The following is an 18,350-nucleotide window of genomic DNA, read 5'->3' as shown; positions in this document are numbered from 1 at the left end:
ATCTTGGGTTTTCGGAGAGTGACGACCAAAAATTAGGTCACAGTGACCTACTTTTGACATTTTATGGCTATATTTAAGTATCTATGGTACTTATTGGCTTAGAATCATCAAACTTTGTCAGTTGATGCATCTTGGGTTTTTGGAGAGTGACGACCAAAAATTAGGTCATGGTGACCTAATTTTGACATTTATGGCTACATTTAAGTATTTCCTTTACAAATTGGCTTAGAATCATCAAACTTTGTCATTTGATGCATCTTTGGTCTTTGGAAAATGTCAAGCAAAAAGCAAGTCACAGTGACCTACTTTTGACATTTTATGGCTATATTTAAGTATCAACGGTACTTATTGGCTTAGAATCATCAAACTTTGTGAGTTGATGCATCTTGGGTTTTCGGAGAGTGACGACCAAAAATTAGGTCACGGTGACCTATTTTTGACATTTTATGGCTATATTTAAGTATATTCGGTACTTATTGGCTTAGAATCATCAAACTTTGTGAGTTGATGCATCTTGGGTTTTCGGAGAGTGACGACCAAAAATTAGGTCACGGTAACCTACTTTTGACATTTTATGGCTATATTTAAGTATTTCCTTTACAAATTGGCTTAGAATCATCAAACTTTGTCATTTGATGCATCTTGGGTTTTCGGAGAGTGATGACCAAAAATTAGGTCACAGTGACCTACTTTTGACATTTTATGGCTATATTTAAGTATCTACGGTACTTATTGGCTTAGAATAATCAAACTTTAAGAGTTGATGCATCTTGGGTTTTCGGAGAGTGACGACCAAAAATTAGGTCATGGTGACCTACTTCGACATTTTATGGCTATATTTAAGTATCTTGGGGACTTATTGGCTTAGAATCATCAAACTTTGTCAGTTGATGCATCTTGGGTTTTCGGAAAGTGACGACCAAAAATTAGGTCACAGTGACCTACTTTCGACATTTTATGTCTATATTTAAGTATCTTAGGTATTTATCCGCTTAGAATCATCAAACTTAGTCAGCAGATGCATCTTTGGATTCTGAAAAATGTAGACTAAAATGTAGGTCATGGTGACCTACTTTCAACATTTTATGGCTATATTTAACTATCTCTGGTACTTATTGGCTTTGAATCATCAAACTTTGTCATTTGATGCATCTTGAGTTTTCAGAGAATGTCGACCAAAAAGTAGGTTACAGTGACCTACTTTCAACTTTTTATGGCTATATTTAAGTATCTTAGGTATTAATGGCTTAGAATAATCAAACTGTGTAAGTTGATGCATTTTGGGTTTTCCAAGAATGTAGACCAAGAAGTAGTCCTTATTGGCTAAGAATCATCAAACTTTGTCAGGTGGTGCAACTTTGGTCTCAGGATACCTAGGGTTAGAGGCTTCAAATACAAGTGATAGGTTGTACAATTTATCAGAAGAGTGATTCAAGGCCCTTGGGCCTCTTGTCTAGTTATGTTAAGCAATGGTGCCTCTTTCAAAATTGTGAATTGTGAATTTCATGGCCTCTGGTTTAAAACACGAACCAAATTTAATTGTTTGAAAGTTGTTGCACAATACTCAGGTGACCTATAAGGCCCATGGGCCTCTTGTTAAAAAAGTCTTCCCCTCAAGAACCACTGGGCCAGGAAAGATGAAACTCATGTGGAATCATCCTCAGGTAGTGTAGATTCAAGTTTGTTCAAGTCATGACCCCCGGGGGTAGGGCAGGGCCAAAATGGCCAATTAAAGTTTTACATAGGAACATTTAGGAAAAATCTTTAAAAATCTTCTTTTCAAGAAATACTGGGCCTGGAAAGATGGAACTCATGTAGAATCATCCTCAGGTAGTGTAGATTCAAGTTTGTTCAAGTCATGACCCCCAGGGGTAGGGCGGCGCCAAAATAGCCGATCAAAGTTTTACATAGATATATATAGGAAAAATCTTTAAAAATCTTCTTCTCAAGAACCACTGGGCCAGGAAAGATGAAACTCATGTGGAATCATCCTCAGGAAGTGTAGATTCAGGTTTGTTCAAGTCATGACCCCCGGGGGTAGGGCGGGGCTAAAATGTCCGACTAAAGTTTTACATAGAAATATATAGGAAAATTCTTTAAAATCTTCTTCTCAAGAACCACTGGGCCAGGAAAGATGAAACTCATGTGGAATCATCCTCAGGAAGTGTAGATTCAGGTTTGTTCAAGTCATGACCCCGGGGTAAGGGTATGGCCAAAATGGCCGACCAAAGTTTTACATAGAAATATATATGGAAACCTTTTTAAATCTTCTTTTCAAATACTTCAAAGCCAGGATTAGTAATATTTGTATGGAATCATCAAATTATCATCCCCTTCTGGGTTAAAATTCAACCCCCTGCCCCCAACCTAAATTAACTTTCAGTTCTGATCTGATATGTTTTTTCCTAGCTGATGTGCTCAGGTGAGCGCTGTGGCCCCTGGGCCTCTTGTTTTCAGGTGGAACAGAACCACCAGAGACCTTTTAACATTTACTTCAATTATCTTTTACATGTAAAATGATTTTAAGTAATTTACTTTGTTATTAGATTATGTTTACTTCTGGCTTGAATCCATAAAATCATTCGGTGGGAAAACTCCACAAATACTTGCTGTGGCTTCACATGCAGAGTACAAAGGAGAAGAGGTATGTTAAAAATTTTATGAATGATTTTTTGATGAGTTCTTAGACTGTACTACAAAATTACAATACTGTACTGAATATGCTCACGTGGTGACAATACCTGTTTGTTGGTTATTGGATATTCTTTTAAATACTGAAAAACCTAAAAAGTTTGGTTTAATCGAATTGAATAAATTTTAGTTCAATAAAAGAAATAAAAAAAAATTATCAGTCCAATTTCAAAACATTTACCGTATATCGGTTTTTTTTTTTCGCTTGTTGTAATTTTTGCGAAAAGGGGGGGGGGATTAGTTCAGTTCTTATTTTGCTTAAGTTATTTTTTTACAAAAGAAGATTTTTTGATTAAAATAATAATGTTTTTATGTCACATCTGCTTGTTTTATTTTTTGCGAATTAAAAATGGACGCAAAAAATGCGAAAAATAGATCATCGCGGATTTTCGGTATTCTAGCTGTGTTTCTTTTAAATTGTCTACAATTTGCCAATATTAAACCATTTCGAATAACTTATGAAATATTGGTGCTTTTTACATGTATACATTTGCTTAAAAACACATACATAGGAGAATGGTGAAATAATCTGTTGCATTGAGCTATATATTTTCAATAACCAAAGGAATAACGAGAGAGTTTACATTATGGATATATTAGTATAAGATCTTGGATGAAATATGAAAATAACAAAAAAGTATTCCAGCTCTTCTTTGAAATATATTTTCCTGAATACCGGTATATGTGTGATTTTTCAGATTTAAAAAAATATGATTCGGATTATAATTGTTAAAATTTTTATTTAGGAAAAAGGCCTCTTTTGGCAAACTTTTTGGAGATTAATAACGGAAAAAGATTGTGACTGGGTTGGAAAATGCATTAATCCCCGTGGATTTTCATTAGGACTTATAGAGATGAAAGAAGATGAAGCAAAAACACTGAAGTGTTTAAAACAAACAATTGCTGAGGTGGTATCGCAAAGTCCAAAAGCTGAGTTAGAAGTTCCATCAGCATGGGCCCTTCTTGAGCATCTCTTGCGAAAGACAGAGAAACCAATCATGTCACTTGAAGAAATAAACAAAGTGAATAAAACACTTCCAAATAACTATCAGTTAAAAAATCAGGAGGAAATTTTCGATTTTCTGTCATTTTTCCATGAACATGGATTATTACTGTTTTTTAAAGACGAAGGACTGAGAAAATATGCAATTTTCGGAATGCAGTGGTTTTCCAATGCATTCAGTAAACTTATTGCAGACAGGAAGCAAATCAGCCAAGACTGAAATACAAAATACATTAAAAAATGTGAATGTTTCAACAAAACTGGAAAACTGGAAGATGAACTTGTCGAAGCTCTCTGGACAGTTGATCAATCGTATTTAGATCACAAGACAGAACTTATGCTATATATGGAGAGGTTACTAATGTTAGTAAGCATAGTTGATGGCGCTGACAAAACCTCGTGGTATGTCCCCTGCATGAATAATAAGAGTTTTACACGCCACATATTTAAAAGGAAATGGAGGTACTCTTCCATTTTGTGCTTTCGGTTTACATCCTTTGCTATGTTCGTGTATTACAGACTGATTGCATACTGCATGAGTTCCCTTAAGTGGATTGCACAGCTTGATGAAGACAAAAGTCCTTGTCTGTATCACACAGCAGCAATCTTTGAAACAACAAAAAATCACACTGTTATTGTTGGTATTTTTGATAATGACATCCAGATACAGGTCATTAGAATCAATAAGTTGCAACTAAAGGTTTCCTGTGAAATTGGAAGGTCCATTGAAAATGCCTTAACACAATTGACAAAGACATTTGAGGAAGAGAAAACCTTTCAGAAAGGTTATAAATGTTTGAATGTTTTCTGCAGTGAAGAGGATATGTCATTCATCCCCGAAAAGAAATTGTCTGAAGCTAAAGAAATTCAATGCAATTGCCCAATAGTGGATAAACACGAAATAGACGTTCATGAAACTTTAATGTTCTGGGAAGAGGTATGTATATACATGTTGTACATAGGATAAAACTACCCTATTCAGTTAAATGAGGTGACAAAAAGCCTCACCAAAGGTCAATGAATGACAGATCTCTCCCATTTAATGACCTATGTAGAATTTTCACTCACCATTCAGTTGAATGAATGATGTAAGTTCTATGATTTTTGTTAACTCTATACAAGTAAAAGCTTAATTTAGGGATCAATTAACGTCTCTCATTTAAAATCTTATTTAAATAGAGCAATTTAATGCTATTTGCAATGCTTCAAAATATCCAAGAAATGTCAAATACAATGATATGATTTAAGTAAAATGAGTGAAGATAACTAACGGGGATCAAGGTCATATTTATGAAGAGGATTTCAATTGAGAACAGGATGAAATCACGGGTTCATGCAAACATCACAGATAGGACTTGGTGACTGGAAAGAGAATGCATTTCCTGTTAATTGACAATAATTTTGCAGCCCTCTGAATTTGTTGAGAAAAATGTAGTCAAAAGTAGTATTAAATGGATCTACTAAACAACATATACCGGGTAGTGTATTTAAACAAAGTGATTTGTATTTCACTGACTAAATCTAGTCCATTGAACATCTTTTAACATAGTTTACTTTTCAGCAGATTGTCTTGGATACACAAATGTTTGTCTTTTCATTTTTGGTTTTCAAAACCAAAAGTTTCAGTAAGCACCTAAAGTAATGTTCCCTTTTGCTAATAAATTACATAGTTACTTTTTATATAAAAAATGCGACCTATTGATATGTGTTTTGACCATCGTTGTTCGTCGTTTGATTATTTTCAGCTTCTTCTCTTAAATCACAGAACCAGTTTCAAACAATTTATTATATATCATCATTGGGCAAAGGGGCACAAATACAATGAACTTTATTCATACCCTTACGGCTTGAGTTATGGGGCTAAAACCATCAAAATAATGCCTTCTTGAAAAAAAAACGTCATTTTTCTCCTACAAATCATGCAGTCAAATTGTTAGCCAAATTGTAATAATTGGCACTCTGTCCAAAATTTTAACATTACTGGGTCCAGGTCCAGGGTCAAGGTTCTTGAGTTTTGGTAAGGCTCTACATAGTAAAAGTGCATAAATTCTTCCATCTTCTTTCCCCCTGTATGTTTAACAGGTCAAATTGATGGTTGGTAATGATGAGCAAAGTGCCTCATCCAAGATTTTAAAATTTGTGGTTCAAACATCAGGGGTTCTGGTATACAGATTATAAAGTAGAAAACTGGAAATGCCTCATTTTTCTTAAGATGGTCTTTTCTTCTCCGTGGTACAAACCAAAATAAAATGCATATTATTAATAAACAAGGTTGCCACTTCCAATATTGTGAATTTCATAGGTCAGGGGTTCTTGTGGTGTAAGTGTTGGGGCTCTATTGATCATAGAGTAAAATGCATTGTTCATTTTAAATTTTTTCTTCCGGGACCGTCATGGTAGCTCAGACGTTAGTTCGCTCGCTCCGTATTTGGAAGGTCGTGGGTTCGAATATTGGCCAGTCTTATGTCGTTCAAATAAATAGTAGTTAGGAACTGTTCCTTCGCCATGCGCTGCGCACTTTGAAGTGAAATTTGTAGATCCTTCGAATGAAACCTTAAAATCCGAGGCCCGTGTGACTGCAGACGATGGCACGATAAAATCCCTCACTGTTCAATTGCCCTTGGTGTCGAGTAAAGGTAAAAATTCATAGCCTTTCACCGGTATATGGTTAGGTCTCTTTATGAGTGAAACATTCTCAAAAAGGACGTAAAACATACAATCAATCAATCTTATATGGACCAAGAATGTTTCATATGAAACAGAATTTAAGATATGCATACCAATACATGCATTGTACAACTTTATTCATCATATTGGTAATTAGAGTTTGCAAGGTAATACCAGTATACTCACAGGTAACCCTTAAGGCCGTTAGGCCAATGGTTTCTTCTTTTCTTCATATGCAAATTGTACTGATCAATCCTACTGCGTATATGAGGCGAATACTGTTAAAAACGAAATAAATATATTTTTTCTTGAAACGAATTACTTATTCATTTCAGGAGACAGAGGAATGTGCTAATAGCAAGACATCAGGATCTTCTGGATTAAATCTTGACGACCGTACTAGATTTGCCAAAGTTGGAATGGCGATTAATGATGTATTGACACAGACCCTTAGAGACATTTTGCAAAATAATATACCCTCTTCTAAAATTTTTGTCAAGGTGAATGCATCAAAGAGATATAAAGATCTCAATGGTGAGCAACAAAATCTTTTGCAAGATGCCACAAATTCTGGTTATGAGAAATTTGATATAACACTTTTGTACACCTTGATCAGAAATTTTTCAACAATCACTAAGCCTACAAGAGGTTGGGGTTTGAAGGCCTTACCTGCACCAGGGGAGATAACTGAGGGCGATGACGTGGAAAGGATCAGACTGATACGAAACAATGTGTTTGGTCACGTTAACTCAGCTTCAACCTCACAACCAGTGTTTGATGATTGCTGGTCAATCATCTCCGATATCTGCACGCGACTTGAAAGCTATACAGGAAAAAGCTACTTGAATGATCTTAGTTACATAAAGAATCTTTCCTTAGAAGAAAATAAACGAGAGGCAATTATAGATCAAATCAAAGTTGAATGTAAGCATGACAAAGAAATCCTCGAGAAAATGCATTCAATAGAGTCAAACATGCATTCCTTAAGCGCTGGTATGCATTCGATGATGACAGATGTGAAAGAAATAAAAACAGCCATGGAGTTCGAGAAGAAAGGTGACAATAAATATCACTTTTCATACATATTTGAAAAAATTATCTATTTTTAAATGTTTTGGTGACTTCAGTTTTATGCTATCTACTTACAGGTGCGCAGCGTAGAGGTCTAGGAATTTGCAAAATCCTGTGAATATGTTCGATGTAGTGTTTACCATGAAAAAGACAAACTGTAAATATTTTGTATCAACAAATTACATTGTTGAAGCCAACTGACTTTTAAAAATGTCATTCTTTTAGAGCATGCAAACATTTTTAACTTTGAATTTCCACTGTGCATAGCAATCATTATTTATATCATTTACTAATTCATATTCATAAAAATATTAGCATATTAATTTTGGATAATATCTGTATATAATGAAAATAGAAATAAATGTTTTTGGAAAAAGTTTGAGACATACGTTCTAGGGGTAGACGAAAGGAAACATTAATGAGCAGTATGGCAAGCCCTTTTACTATGTATTTATGAAGTAAAAAAAATCAATAATAAAGATGTATCTCAAGCATACATGTATTTCAAATTACGCCGTATGTTAGGCAAACGTAAGCCAAGCATTGGTGATACATCTAAGGATGCATACTACATGTACAAGGTTTGCTTCAGATGCTGGATCTGATTTACTTTTTCCGTATAAGTGACTTGGTAAATGTTTTTTGTGCAGGTTTATTGTTAATGCAAACGATTTTTTTTATCAGTTTCATTTTAATAACTGATTTATAGAAATGTTGCATTATATATTAAATTTTGGTTCAGTTGCATGCACTGAGAACAAAATTAATTCGAACCTTGTATTCTTCTATAAATGTTGATGAACACCTGCACTTATCATCTATGCATTTAATCTAATAGGTGTCTTTTGTTTGTTTTTGGGAAGTATTACTGTTACTGTACCTCCTAAGAAAAACGGTCATAAATGTTATATTTGACAATGTAATTTAAACTAAATAAAAAAAATCCAATGGCCTTGTTTGTAAAATCTATCCAGCTAAGGTCAGCCAACCAAAAATGGACATTTAAGGACATATGCAACGTACCTTACCTACTGATAGATTTCCAAGATATTCCAAATTTAAACTTATAATATAATTACATGTTTATAGACAAAAATCAGCATGCCTTACAAGAGGTTTTGAAAAGATATCGAATTTTGAAAATGTTTGCATTATTCAAATAAAAATGTACAAAAATTATAAAACATAAATTTCAGATTTTTTTTCCTTAAAAAATTGTGTTAGAAGAGGTGAACAATTCCATTTAAAGACATTAAAAATACTGCACACAGGTCCTTCATTTAGTGGAACTCTTCAACTCCAGGGGAGAACCCAAAAAAGTCCAAACTACGTTGCGTATGACCTTAAATCATGAATGTTTTGTACAAATAATTACTGCAAATCACACGCCAATCTTCTTTACAGATGATGAAAAAAGTGGTAACATAATCTTTATTGAACTTGACAAAAAATAAAAATCTCTCTCTCCCTGGTTGATAATGAAAGGTTCCAGCATTAAAGAATGTTCATAGAATTTTTCTTCCGTATTACCTTTTACTACTTGGGATTTTAATTTTTCGCGAGAGATGATCGAAAACGATTTTCATGTCATTGCCAGTAGCATAATTGCACGCTTTGACTCTGAGATATCTGTCTCCCCGAAAATAAATGGCTGCTCAATCTCAACATTTGCTCTAATATCTGAATTTGTTAAAGGCATTTCAAGAGTCCCTAGATTGAAACAGCCTTCTTTGTCCACGTATTCTGGATTCTTCTCGTTGGAGATGAAGACTCCATAGTTCAGTATTTTTTCGCCTTGTTTGAGAGTGTTAAAAAAGTAAGATTTCAATAAACCGGCTTCAATGCGGTCACCATTGGAAATAATTTTAAAAAGTACATCCCGACATCTGTCTTCGCCATTTATTTTATGTTTTTTATCAAGAGAATGTCTTGTTTCGTTGGCATAACTTGAATTCCATATGTATAGGAAGCGACTCGACGCGAAACCAGATCCTTGTGGTGACCAGAATAGACTGCCCCCTTCAGAATTGCTAGACCTGCTTGATAGGGAATCACAAAACGCTTATTTGCAAACTCCTTTGTGAATTTTTCTTGAACTATTCCGCACTCAGAGAAGTCACTAATCATTAAAATGTCATCAACACCGTATTCCACTCGGAATATCTAAAACAAATGTACGATAAACTTCTCGATCGTCTGAGTGAACAATATTTTCTTGTAGAAATCAACTGGCATCACAAGTTTTCCTCGTTTACTGGTTAAGTTTTCATCTCTATGTATTGATTTCTGTATGGGCGCATTTATTATAGCATCATGTCCTCCTTGTCTATTTGTTTTCTCTTTCACTATTTCAGTCATAGCTAAAGGTATTGTTAGATGCCCCATATCAGTTATTGTGTTCTTTACAAACCCTCTGTTTTTAATCCTAAAATCCTGCCAGAAATGTATGTAATCTAATGTATACTCCAAGTCATATTTGAATGTCTCCATCAATTCTTCTCCAAAAATATCTTTCAGCAGGTTCAAGTTGGCTTTATCAACACAAGCCCAGTCCCATTCTCCACCACTTGCCGGTATCACCTTTGCCAAAGTCCCGTGTTGTTTAAGCTGATGCACATTTATGTCAGCAGTTTCATCTAAAAAACCAGAAGTCTCTGTCGAGACTGTAGCTCTACTGGTAAGTACTTATCAAAAACCATTACACTATTTTATGTGTCTTTGTGTAGTCTACTTGTGCGCCAACTTATTTTGAATCAAACTAGAACTGAAGAAGGAGTAGCGTTTTTAAGGAATTTCACAGAAAATTCTATTTTAAGTAACCATGGTAACACCGTTCATCGAAATCAAAAACCGATGCACTATTCTATGTATCTTAGGGTAGTCTACTTGTGTGCCAAGTTATATTGAAATCAGCCCAAAACTGTGGAAGGAGTAGCGTTTTTAAGGAATTTCACAGAAAATTCTATTTTAGTAACCATGTCAACACTGTTCATCAAAATCAAAAACCGATGCACTATTCTATGTATCTTAGGGTAGTCTACTTGTGTGCAAAGTTATATTGAAATCAGACCAAAACTGTGGATGGAGTAGCGTTTTAAAGGAATTTTACAGAAAATTCTATTTTTAGTAACCATGGCAACACCGTTCATCGAAATTGAAAACCGATGCACTATTCTATGTATCTTAGTGTAGTCTACTTGTGTGCCATGTTATATTGAAATCAGACTAAAATTGTAGGAGGAGTAGCGTTTTGAAAAATTGTTTACAGACGGACAGACAGACAGACGGACGGACGCCGGACGCATTACTATCGCATAAGGACCAGTAGAGCTAAAAATTAAGCATTATTGAGAAATTGAATAAAACTTCAGGTCCGTATACACTGTGTATGTTTAAACAATTTTTTTGGGGGGGCATTTGTAATGATTGAGCCTTTTGTCAACAATTTTTGGTAAAGCAAAGAAAAAACTGATTACTCTTCAGGAAACTGACAAACTCTAAAAGCGTTAATAGCATAGACAGCTATAATATGACTGGAGTCAATGATACCAATTTTAGTTTGAATTAACTTTTATCACAATTCTGGGAAAAATCTGTACAATCTTGAGTACTTGCCTCCAAGATCCACAACCATATATTTAATGCCCAACTCCCGTGTAAAGCTGCCGTGTTCTTTGTCCTGCTCAACAGCATCAAATTGCATTAGTTGGCAATAGATAGATGCTGCCTCTGGTTCTAATGCAATCTGCAATTGTTTGTCTGGCAATCCAGCCTGCCGTTGAAAAAATGAGCTACGTCAATTCTTTATTACTATTCATATCTGCATAATTATGCTTCAAGTACAAGTTTCGATTAGGTAAAAGAAACTGCTTACAATTGGGAAAAAAGCGTATATAGTCTTACTTTTATAGCTGCCTCTATCATGAACATTTTTGCAGAGTCGTTCCAAATTGCTGGTATAATGAGTACAAAGTCAATGCCTTCTACCTTTAACTTGTTGTTTAGAGTACTGCTGCGTATAGTGTCCATAAGATGGCCTTAAAGATATTTGGTACAATGAATTAATATCGGCATAGCTTTCATTTCTCGTCCGTTTTCATCTTTGCACATTGTTTCTTTATGAACCCTCTAATAAATAGAATTGGATATATATTTATTTCATGTACACTTTACCGGTATTTTACTGCATAAATAAAGATATAACTATACATTTACTGAATGGAGTTGAGGTCGTCGACCCCTCGACCAATCTGTTTGCCTTCGGCCTGTTTGGTTCTGGATCCGACAAAACACATGTTACCTACCCTCGAACCCTTCCAATAAATGTTCTTTCATACTGTATAGCGGGTTTCTTTAGTGAGCGCATTTTGACGTGTTGATTTTTCAAAGGTATGCCAATTATTTTGGCGGGATTTTTTTGGCAGACACACAGTTCCATGTCATTGTAAAAAAAATCCTATAAATGGGTATATAGTAGAATTAAACTACGTTTGATACTGAATTACTCAAGGACTTTGGTGAAAACAAAAACCAGATGAAAGATACATTGCTAAACAACAAACAAATAAATACTTCCTTTCGGTAAAATGAAATACTTGTGCACAAGGGTGCATATTTAGCGATAAAATATTAAGCGGACTAATTCAAAACCGCTAAAATAGGCCAAAATTACAACCCCACAAAACATTTCTGCTGTATATGTATATTTTTTGGCATAAATGTATCTTGTACTGTCTTCCTTAAATGTAAATTTCATCTCCCCGCACTGATGTCAAAAGCCGTCAATTCCTTCACTGTCAAACACCAACGAAATAGGAATCCAATAAAGAAATGAGATATAATTTTCAGAGTTTCATTGGGGTATGACATGAAGTCGGTCACGTGATCAATTCTATAACGCCCAAAGGGCGTTAAAGTAGATTTGATCACGTACTAACTTCATTTCATACCCCCCCAATAATATTTAATTTCTTGTATTTATATTTAACGTTTTCATTCATGTTACAAAGAAATAAGGCATTATTAAGACTTCGATTTTGAAATACAACGTAAAATTCCTACGACGTCATGTAACGTGGAAAATTTCCAAATTGCTTGTTCAGTTTGCTTTCCATACGCAAGAAAGTAAGATCATATGACCAACTGCATGTCATTGAAAATTGAATTTCAATTTTACAAGCATTGTTATATAAGAAAAGACATCAGCAAATGTAAATATATCAGATAAAGCTTACAATTTTTAAAGGTAAAACAAGGGCGAAATGAAGACTTGAATTGTATAAGATCTCTGTGACGTGAAGGAACCATAGAACCTGTGCATCAGAAGTGGAGGGGGGGGGCAAAGTTCGTGTCCCCTCTAATAATCACAGGCAGACGAAGCACCGAAAAACCCTTGCCCCACTCCCCACCAGCAATCTTCCTTTTTTAATGTCAAATTTACTTAACGTATACAAATTCTTCATTTATTAATCATACCTCAAATATCTAAATAATTTTTTTTAAGTGACGAATCTCTTTTCACATGTAGAAGTGCTTGGAAATCGTAATAAAGTTTAAAATAGTTGGAATTAAAGCAATCCACGTTCATCATGGGCAAAAAAATGTGCACGAAGAAAGGGTTAAACTGAAAACCAGGTTGAAATAGTTTTAAAAAGTATAATCTAATCATCTGAATATCGATAAATTGATATGATAAAGTATGTCTGTATACTTTATGAATGAGCAATTTGAAACAATTTCTTTATTAGCACAAATTACCTCTGTGAGAGTTGTTCTTAACATCCTTGTCAGTTGATATCGAAAGTAATACATGTGTAATACTCCTTAAATACACCTTCATTGTCCTCACAGTCTGCCGCAATATCGCAATAAATCTTCTCTGTTTCAAAACCAAAGAAATTAAAAGACTTGTCTGGATTCAACAGAAGAGCGGTCTGTGTTTTGTAAGACGATAGCTGGTCTCCTTCCCATTTATTCATAAACACTTTCTCAGTCGGATTTGAAAGAATAGAAAGAATAGGCATAACCCGAGTACGTTTTTCCCAAAATGAATTGCTGCTACTAAAAATCGGTAAGATGAAGACTTTCTTTCCTGTGCCATAGTTTACATATTTGTTAAGTTGTTTTTAAATTTCTTTATGTAAAGTCCAACCGCTGTGACATTATTTTATTGGTGGTGTAATCAGTCACTATGTTTTCGCACCTTGTTAAGTTTTATGTGTAATCTTGCTAAGATTATAGATAACAAGAGGCCCACCAGGGACCAAATCACTGACCTGAGTACTGTGGCTAAGGAAAAAGCAAAAGAGAAGTTTAGTCATAAAAAAACTTATATGCATGGTTGGCCCCGACCTACTCCTAAAAGGCAGAAGGGGGAGAGGGGTGCAATTTGAACAAACTTGAATTTACGGCTTTTATACATATATCACCAATCATGGCTTTGCTATTCTTGAGAAGATTTTTAAAGATTTTTTTTCCCTACATGTCTTTATTCTTATGTTAAACATTGATCGTCCGTCGTAGCTCAATCCCTCTATCAGGGTCAAATTTGAACAAACTTAGATTTACACCACCTGAGGATGCTTCCATATAAATACGACCAACCATAGCCTTGATGTTCTTTAGAAGAAGATGACCCCAGGGGTCATGATTTAATGGAATATGAATCTGCACTACTTGAGAATAATTCCACATAAATTTCATCATTCTTGACCCAATGGTTTTTGAGCAGAAGATTTTTAAACATGCCATTAATTTTTCGCTAATACCGAATTAACCTTCTTGGACAAAGGCATGACCATTCATTTGAACAAGCTTGAACTCCATATACCTAAGGATACTTTGTGGCAAGATTAATTGAAATTGGCCCAGTGGTTCTTGAGACGAATATGAAAATGTGAAAAGTTAACGACGACGACGCCAACGACGACAGACAACAGCCTCCGGTTCAGGTGAGCTAAAACTCAATACGAAGGATTGGGTATTTTATTGTTTGAATCCTTTCTACAGAATGGTATGATTAGTGAATGTTTGGGTGAAAAATAATATTTTCATGATATATTAGTTTTATCTGCCAGACTCATGTCAGTTGCATGATATTTAAAGAACAAAGGCGCTTTTGATTGGCATTCGGAAAAGTGAAAATTTTATTGACATGTCACATGTAATTTTAACATTTCTTTTAATTTATCAGGTTCCTGTTCAACAGAAACAGAAACTATTTTCCCGAAAATGAGCTTTGATTTGCAAAAAAAAAAAATAACTTGAAAATTGGCAATATCAGACATATGGTACAAAACTGTACATTTTGAGACAATTTTCTCAAAAAAATTCTATGTCTGGGTCTTCTCTCCATGATTTTGAAACGTTATTTGTGTGTATTTTAATTCAAAGAAACGATTACACATTTTTAAAAAATGGAGAGAAGACCCAGAGAACTCGAAAAATGAACTTTTCCCATAAAAATCCAAATGTGTCAATGTGGTGCGTCTTTGTCATTTTAAAGACATTTGTTCATGTGGTGATAGCTCAGAAAGTTTGGTAACCTGTTCAGTGCACTAGAAGCGAAAAGTTTTTGGTTCGAGCCTGGCATGGAACGTTAATTTGTTTTATTCAGGCAAGCAACCATTTATTTTGTCAGTTTCGTTTTATGTACTGATGTATTAAAATTTTGTATTAAATAAATTTTGGTTTAGTTTGGTTCTTAAGGGGGATGTATGGTCACCTTTAGTGCAGTGAGAACAAAATCTAAACATTTCTTCAAATGGCTAAAGTACACTATATTTTGATCAAATTTTAAACCCTTGTGATAAAGATACAATAAATATACATAACTGAATGCATGTTGTGCATATATAATCTATACTTTTGCAGAAAAATGCTTTTGATTTGCCCCTTACAACAGCGCAGCTACAGAATTCATCAGAGCCTTAAAAAATCCAAAAAAATACACAGCCTGTGCATTAATGTTCCCTCTTCAACCATTCGTTGAGAAAATGTCTAAATCTTTCACATTTAAATGATAATTTTAAGTTCAAAACAAGGTATCGTAGTCTTCAAAAAGAGTGTAAAGAACCCTGAAAGTAGTTTATTGATAGCAGCACGTGGTCTATTTTTAGCACAGAATTTTGATGAAAGTAGTTCCTTGATAACAGCACGTGGTCTTTTTTTAGCACAGAATTTTGTTTTCCAGACCTCTTCTTAATATGGAGGGACATAACAATCTTTAAATGTAGAAGAGAATTACAGTTGCAAAATATTTCAAATAATATTAACACTTTTAAAAGAGGAAATGTGTTATAGTGTGGCTTGAAGTAATTTATTTAGTATTATTATCTAACAGTTGTTGAATAGTGTAAGTATTGAAATAAACTCTTTGATTCCAGGTAAGGAAAAATGAGCACCATCAAAGTTTAAAATTAAGAGTTTGTAAGTTTGTCACTGATAACTTATAATATCTATCAAAATTTTCATTATCACCAATGAAACACAAAGAAATTAAACACATAAAATCGATATGAAAAACCTTGTGTTAGTATCAACTTGTACGAGGGGTGGTTGAGTATGCATATCAATAGCAGACATAGTTCATAACCACTATTGGAATACGACCATAATTGAAATAATTATATCAATAGTGGTTGAGGGTGCATTTCAATAACAAGCATTGTTAGTAACCAGTGTTGAAATATATGACCACTATTGAAATAATTATATCAATAGTGGTTGGGCCAAAAAAAAAACCTGTGTTTCCGGTTACCCGACCGACCCTAATTTTACGCGCCGACCCTAGCACTTTTTATTGCAAATCCGGATTACGTACCGTAATTTGTTTTAAAACCACCCCCTTCACACCACTAGGATTTTCGGAAGGACGGGGGGGGGCGTAGTCTCTCATTTTTTGGCGATGATATACATAGCATATGCAATGGACCTTTGTTTGCAAACATTGTGATTGCTTCTAAATTTCAAAGAAACAACTCAATATATTTTATCAAGCTTCGTATGTTCATTGAGCAAGAGCTTCCAACGTAGTCAACATAATGAGACATGATGCGTTTTTTTTTTTGTCCAAACATTACTCCATATAATGTGTAGGTCATTGCAAACAATCAAGCTATTTATGTGAAGTACCTGGAGGAAATCCTTTAACTACCTATTTTTCTCTATCTAACTGCTAAACAAAATAAGACATATGTACAAACTTTTCGAATATAAGATTGCGCTTTGAAATTTTGAATGTAAGACATGTAATTGCAATTTGTTCTTCATGCACCGCATATTGTTTAACATTTTCAAATTAAATGCTAAGCATCCTCCTTGCAGTGCCCTATTTCAAAATAACTTCTATCGCCACAGATAAAAGACCCGACGTAAACACGTATGTTTAGGGTATTTTTTATCTTTTTTCTTGAGTTTAAAAAAACCCATCAAATTATCAAGACTTGTTCCACGAAAAATTAAATACAATCTTGGTAATAAACGCATCTATCCACAGCAGATATATGCACATGCCAACCACGTGCTCAGTGTAATAATATTAACGAGGAAACTCGAGCTGTGATCAGAACATGCAGTTTTCCCAATTTTTTGGAGTGGGCTTAAAATCGTGTTTTTCATTAATCAGACGATGCAATGCTACAAATAAAAGTAGTAAGTAATATTACCTAATAATTATAACTTAGTAATTTCTTGTCTTGATGTTATGGTCGCATTTATTCTAAAATCAATGTTTTTCGAACTCTGTGTGACAGAGGAATGGCGGACGAAATAAACACATATGGCCTCAGGAAGACACACAATCATATGAAAAATCAAATTTTCAAGAATTTTAGATAATGACAAGAAAAAAGCGAAACAAATGGTTGTAGCCATATTATCAATGAATCAAACTAAGACCATTTTCAATACATTTTTCATCTCGTGAATGCTGTAGCTGCGCAGTTCTACCATAATTAATTTCCTTCTAATTAAAACAAAATAAACTTAATTATTTACTAATTTTGGTCTCTAACAGTAGGTAACTATTGCATTAACACTTTGAGTAATTTTTGGTTCTTGGCATTTCTTATTTCACACCAGACTCGTTCCATTTGGCTTGTACATCCCCCTTAAGGTTTCGTCAAAGGTCAACATTTCCAAAAATTTATTTTTACAATAGCCCCAAATCTATGTAAGGTATAAAGTTAAAACTTTTACTGTTTATAAATTATTTATTGATTAACAGATAAAAAGTTTTCCTTGATAAAAAAAAATACTTGGAATAATATAAATTAAGAAAAATTCTTCTTAAAAATACATATATTTTTAAAAAATACACCTAATTAATTCCATGCTTTTAGTGAAAACCATCAATGCAGAAACAAAATATGTTTATCAATGAAGGGCAAGTTGGACTTGGATATCCTTTGGAAAGTTGTTTTCCCTGTTTATTTTGTCCAAATGTTAAGACTTGAAAGTGAAAGTACACTGCAAATGGCGGATTATATACGGGGTCTTGTCTTTATACAAGTCATGCTTTCAATAACAGCCCTCCAGAGACCATTTACGTCTAACTTGCCCTCTTATGATAAACATATATTATTTCTACAATGTTGGTTTTCACAAAAAGGACAGATTTAAGCAGGTGCATTTTTTAAAAAAAAATATGCATATTTTATTAAACAAGTTTTCTAAAAAAATATCTTTTTTAAAAATATTTGTTATCAAGTAATACTTTCTATCTATTAATCAGTGATATACTTACAAAATATAAACGTTTTGACTTCATACCACACGTAGTTTTGGAGCAATTGTAAAAATAATTTTTTAGACATGTTGATCTTTGACGAAACCTTAAGTACGAGGGTTGTTAGAAAAGTTCGCGGACACATTGAATTACAGAAAATCTATTGTATACTGTGAAGTGTGACCTATGACT

At 34.1% G+C, this 18,350-nt stretch overlaps 1 protein-coding gene across 1 annotated transcript in view; it reads left to right on the top strand.

Annotated features, from left to right (window-relative positions):
- LOC134237418 (uncharacterized) overlaps nt 1-7,962 on the top strand; it is a 25,899-nt gene extending 17,937 nt beyond the window's left edge. The window contains exons 2-5 of the mRNA XM_062719521.1: nt 2,547-2,644; nt 3,438-4,631; nt 6,697-7,417; nt 7,510-7,962. Coding sequence (XP_062575505.1) covers nt 4,032-4,631; nt 6,697-7,417; nt 7,510-7,550 — 1,362 coding nt within the window. The 5' untranslated portion in view covers nt 2,547-2,644; nt 3,438-4,031 and the 3' untranslated portion in view covers nt 7,551-7,962. The remainder of the gene's footprint in view (nt 1-2,546; nt 2,645-3,437; nt 4,632-6,696; nt 7,418-7,509) is intronic.
- The last annotated feature ends 10,388 nt before the right edge of the window (nt 7,963-18,350 follow it).

This window comes from Saccostrea cucullata, unplaced genomic scaffold, assembly GCF_032062105.1.
Source record: "Saccostrea cucullata isolate Sc308-1 unplaced genomic scaffold, CSIRO_AGI_Scuc_v1 ctg3478, whole genome shotgun sequence".
NCBI lineage: Eukaryota > Metazoa > Mollusca > Bivalvia > Ostreida > Ostreidae > Saccostrea > Saccostrea cuccullata.
This window is presented reverse-complemented; position numbering and strand designations above follow the sequence as displayed.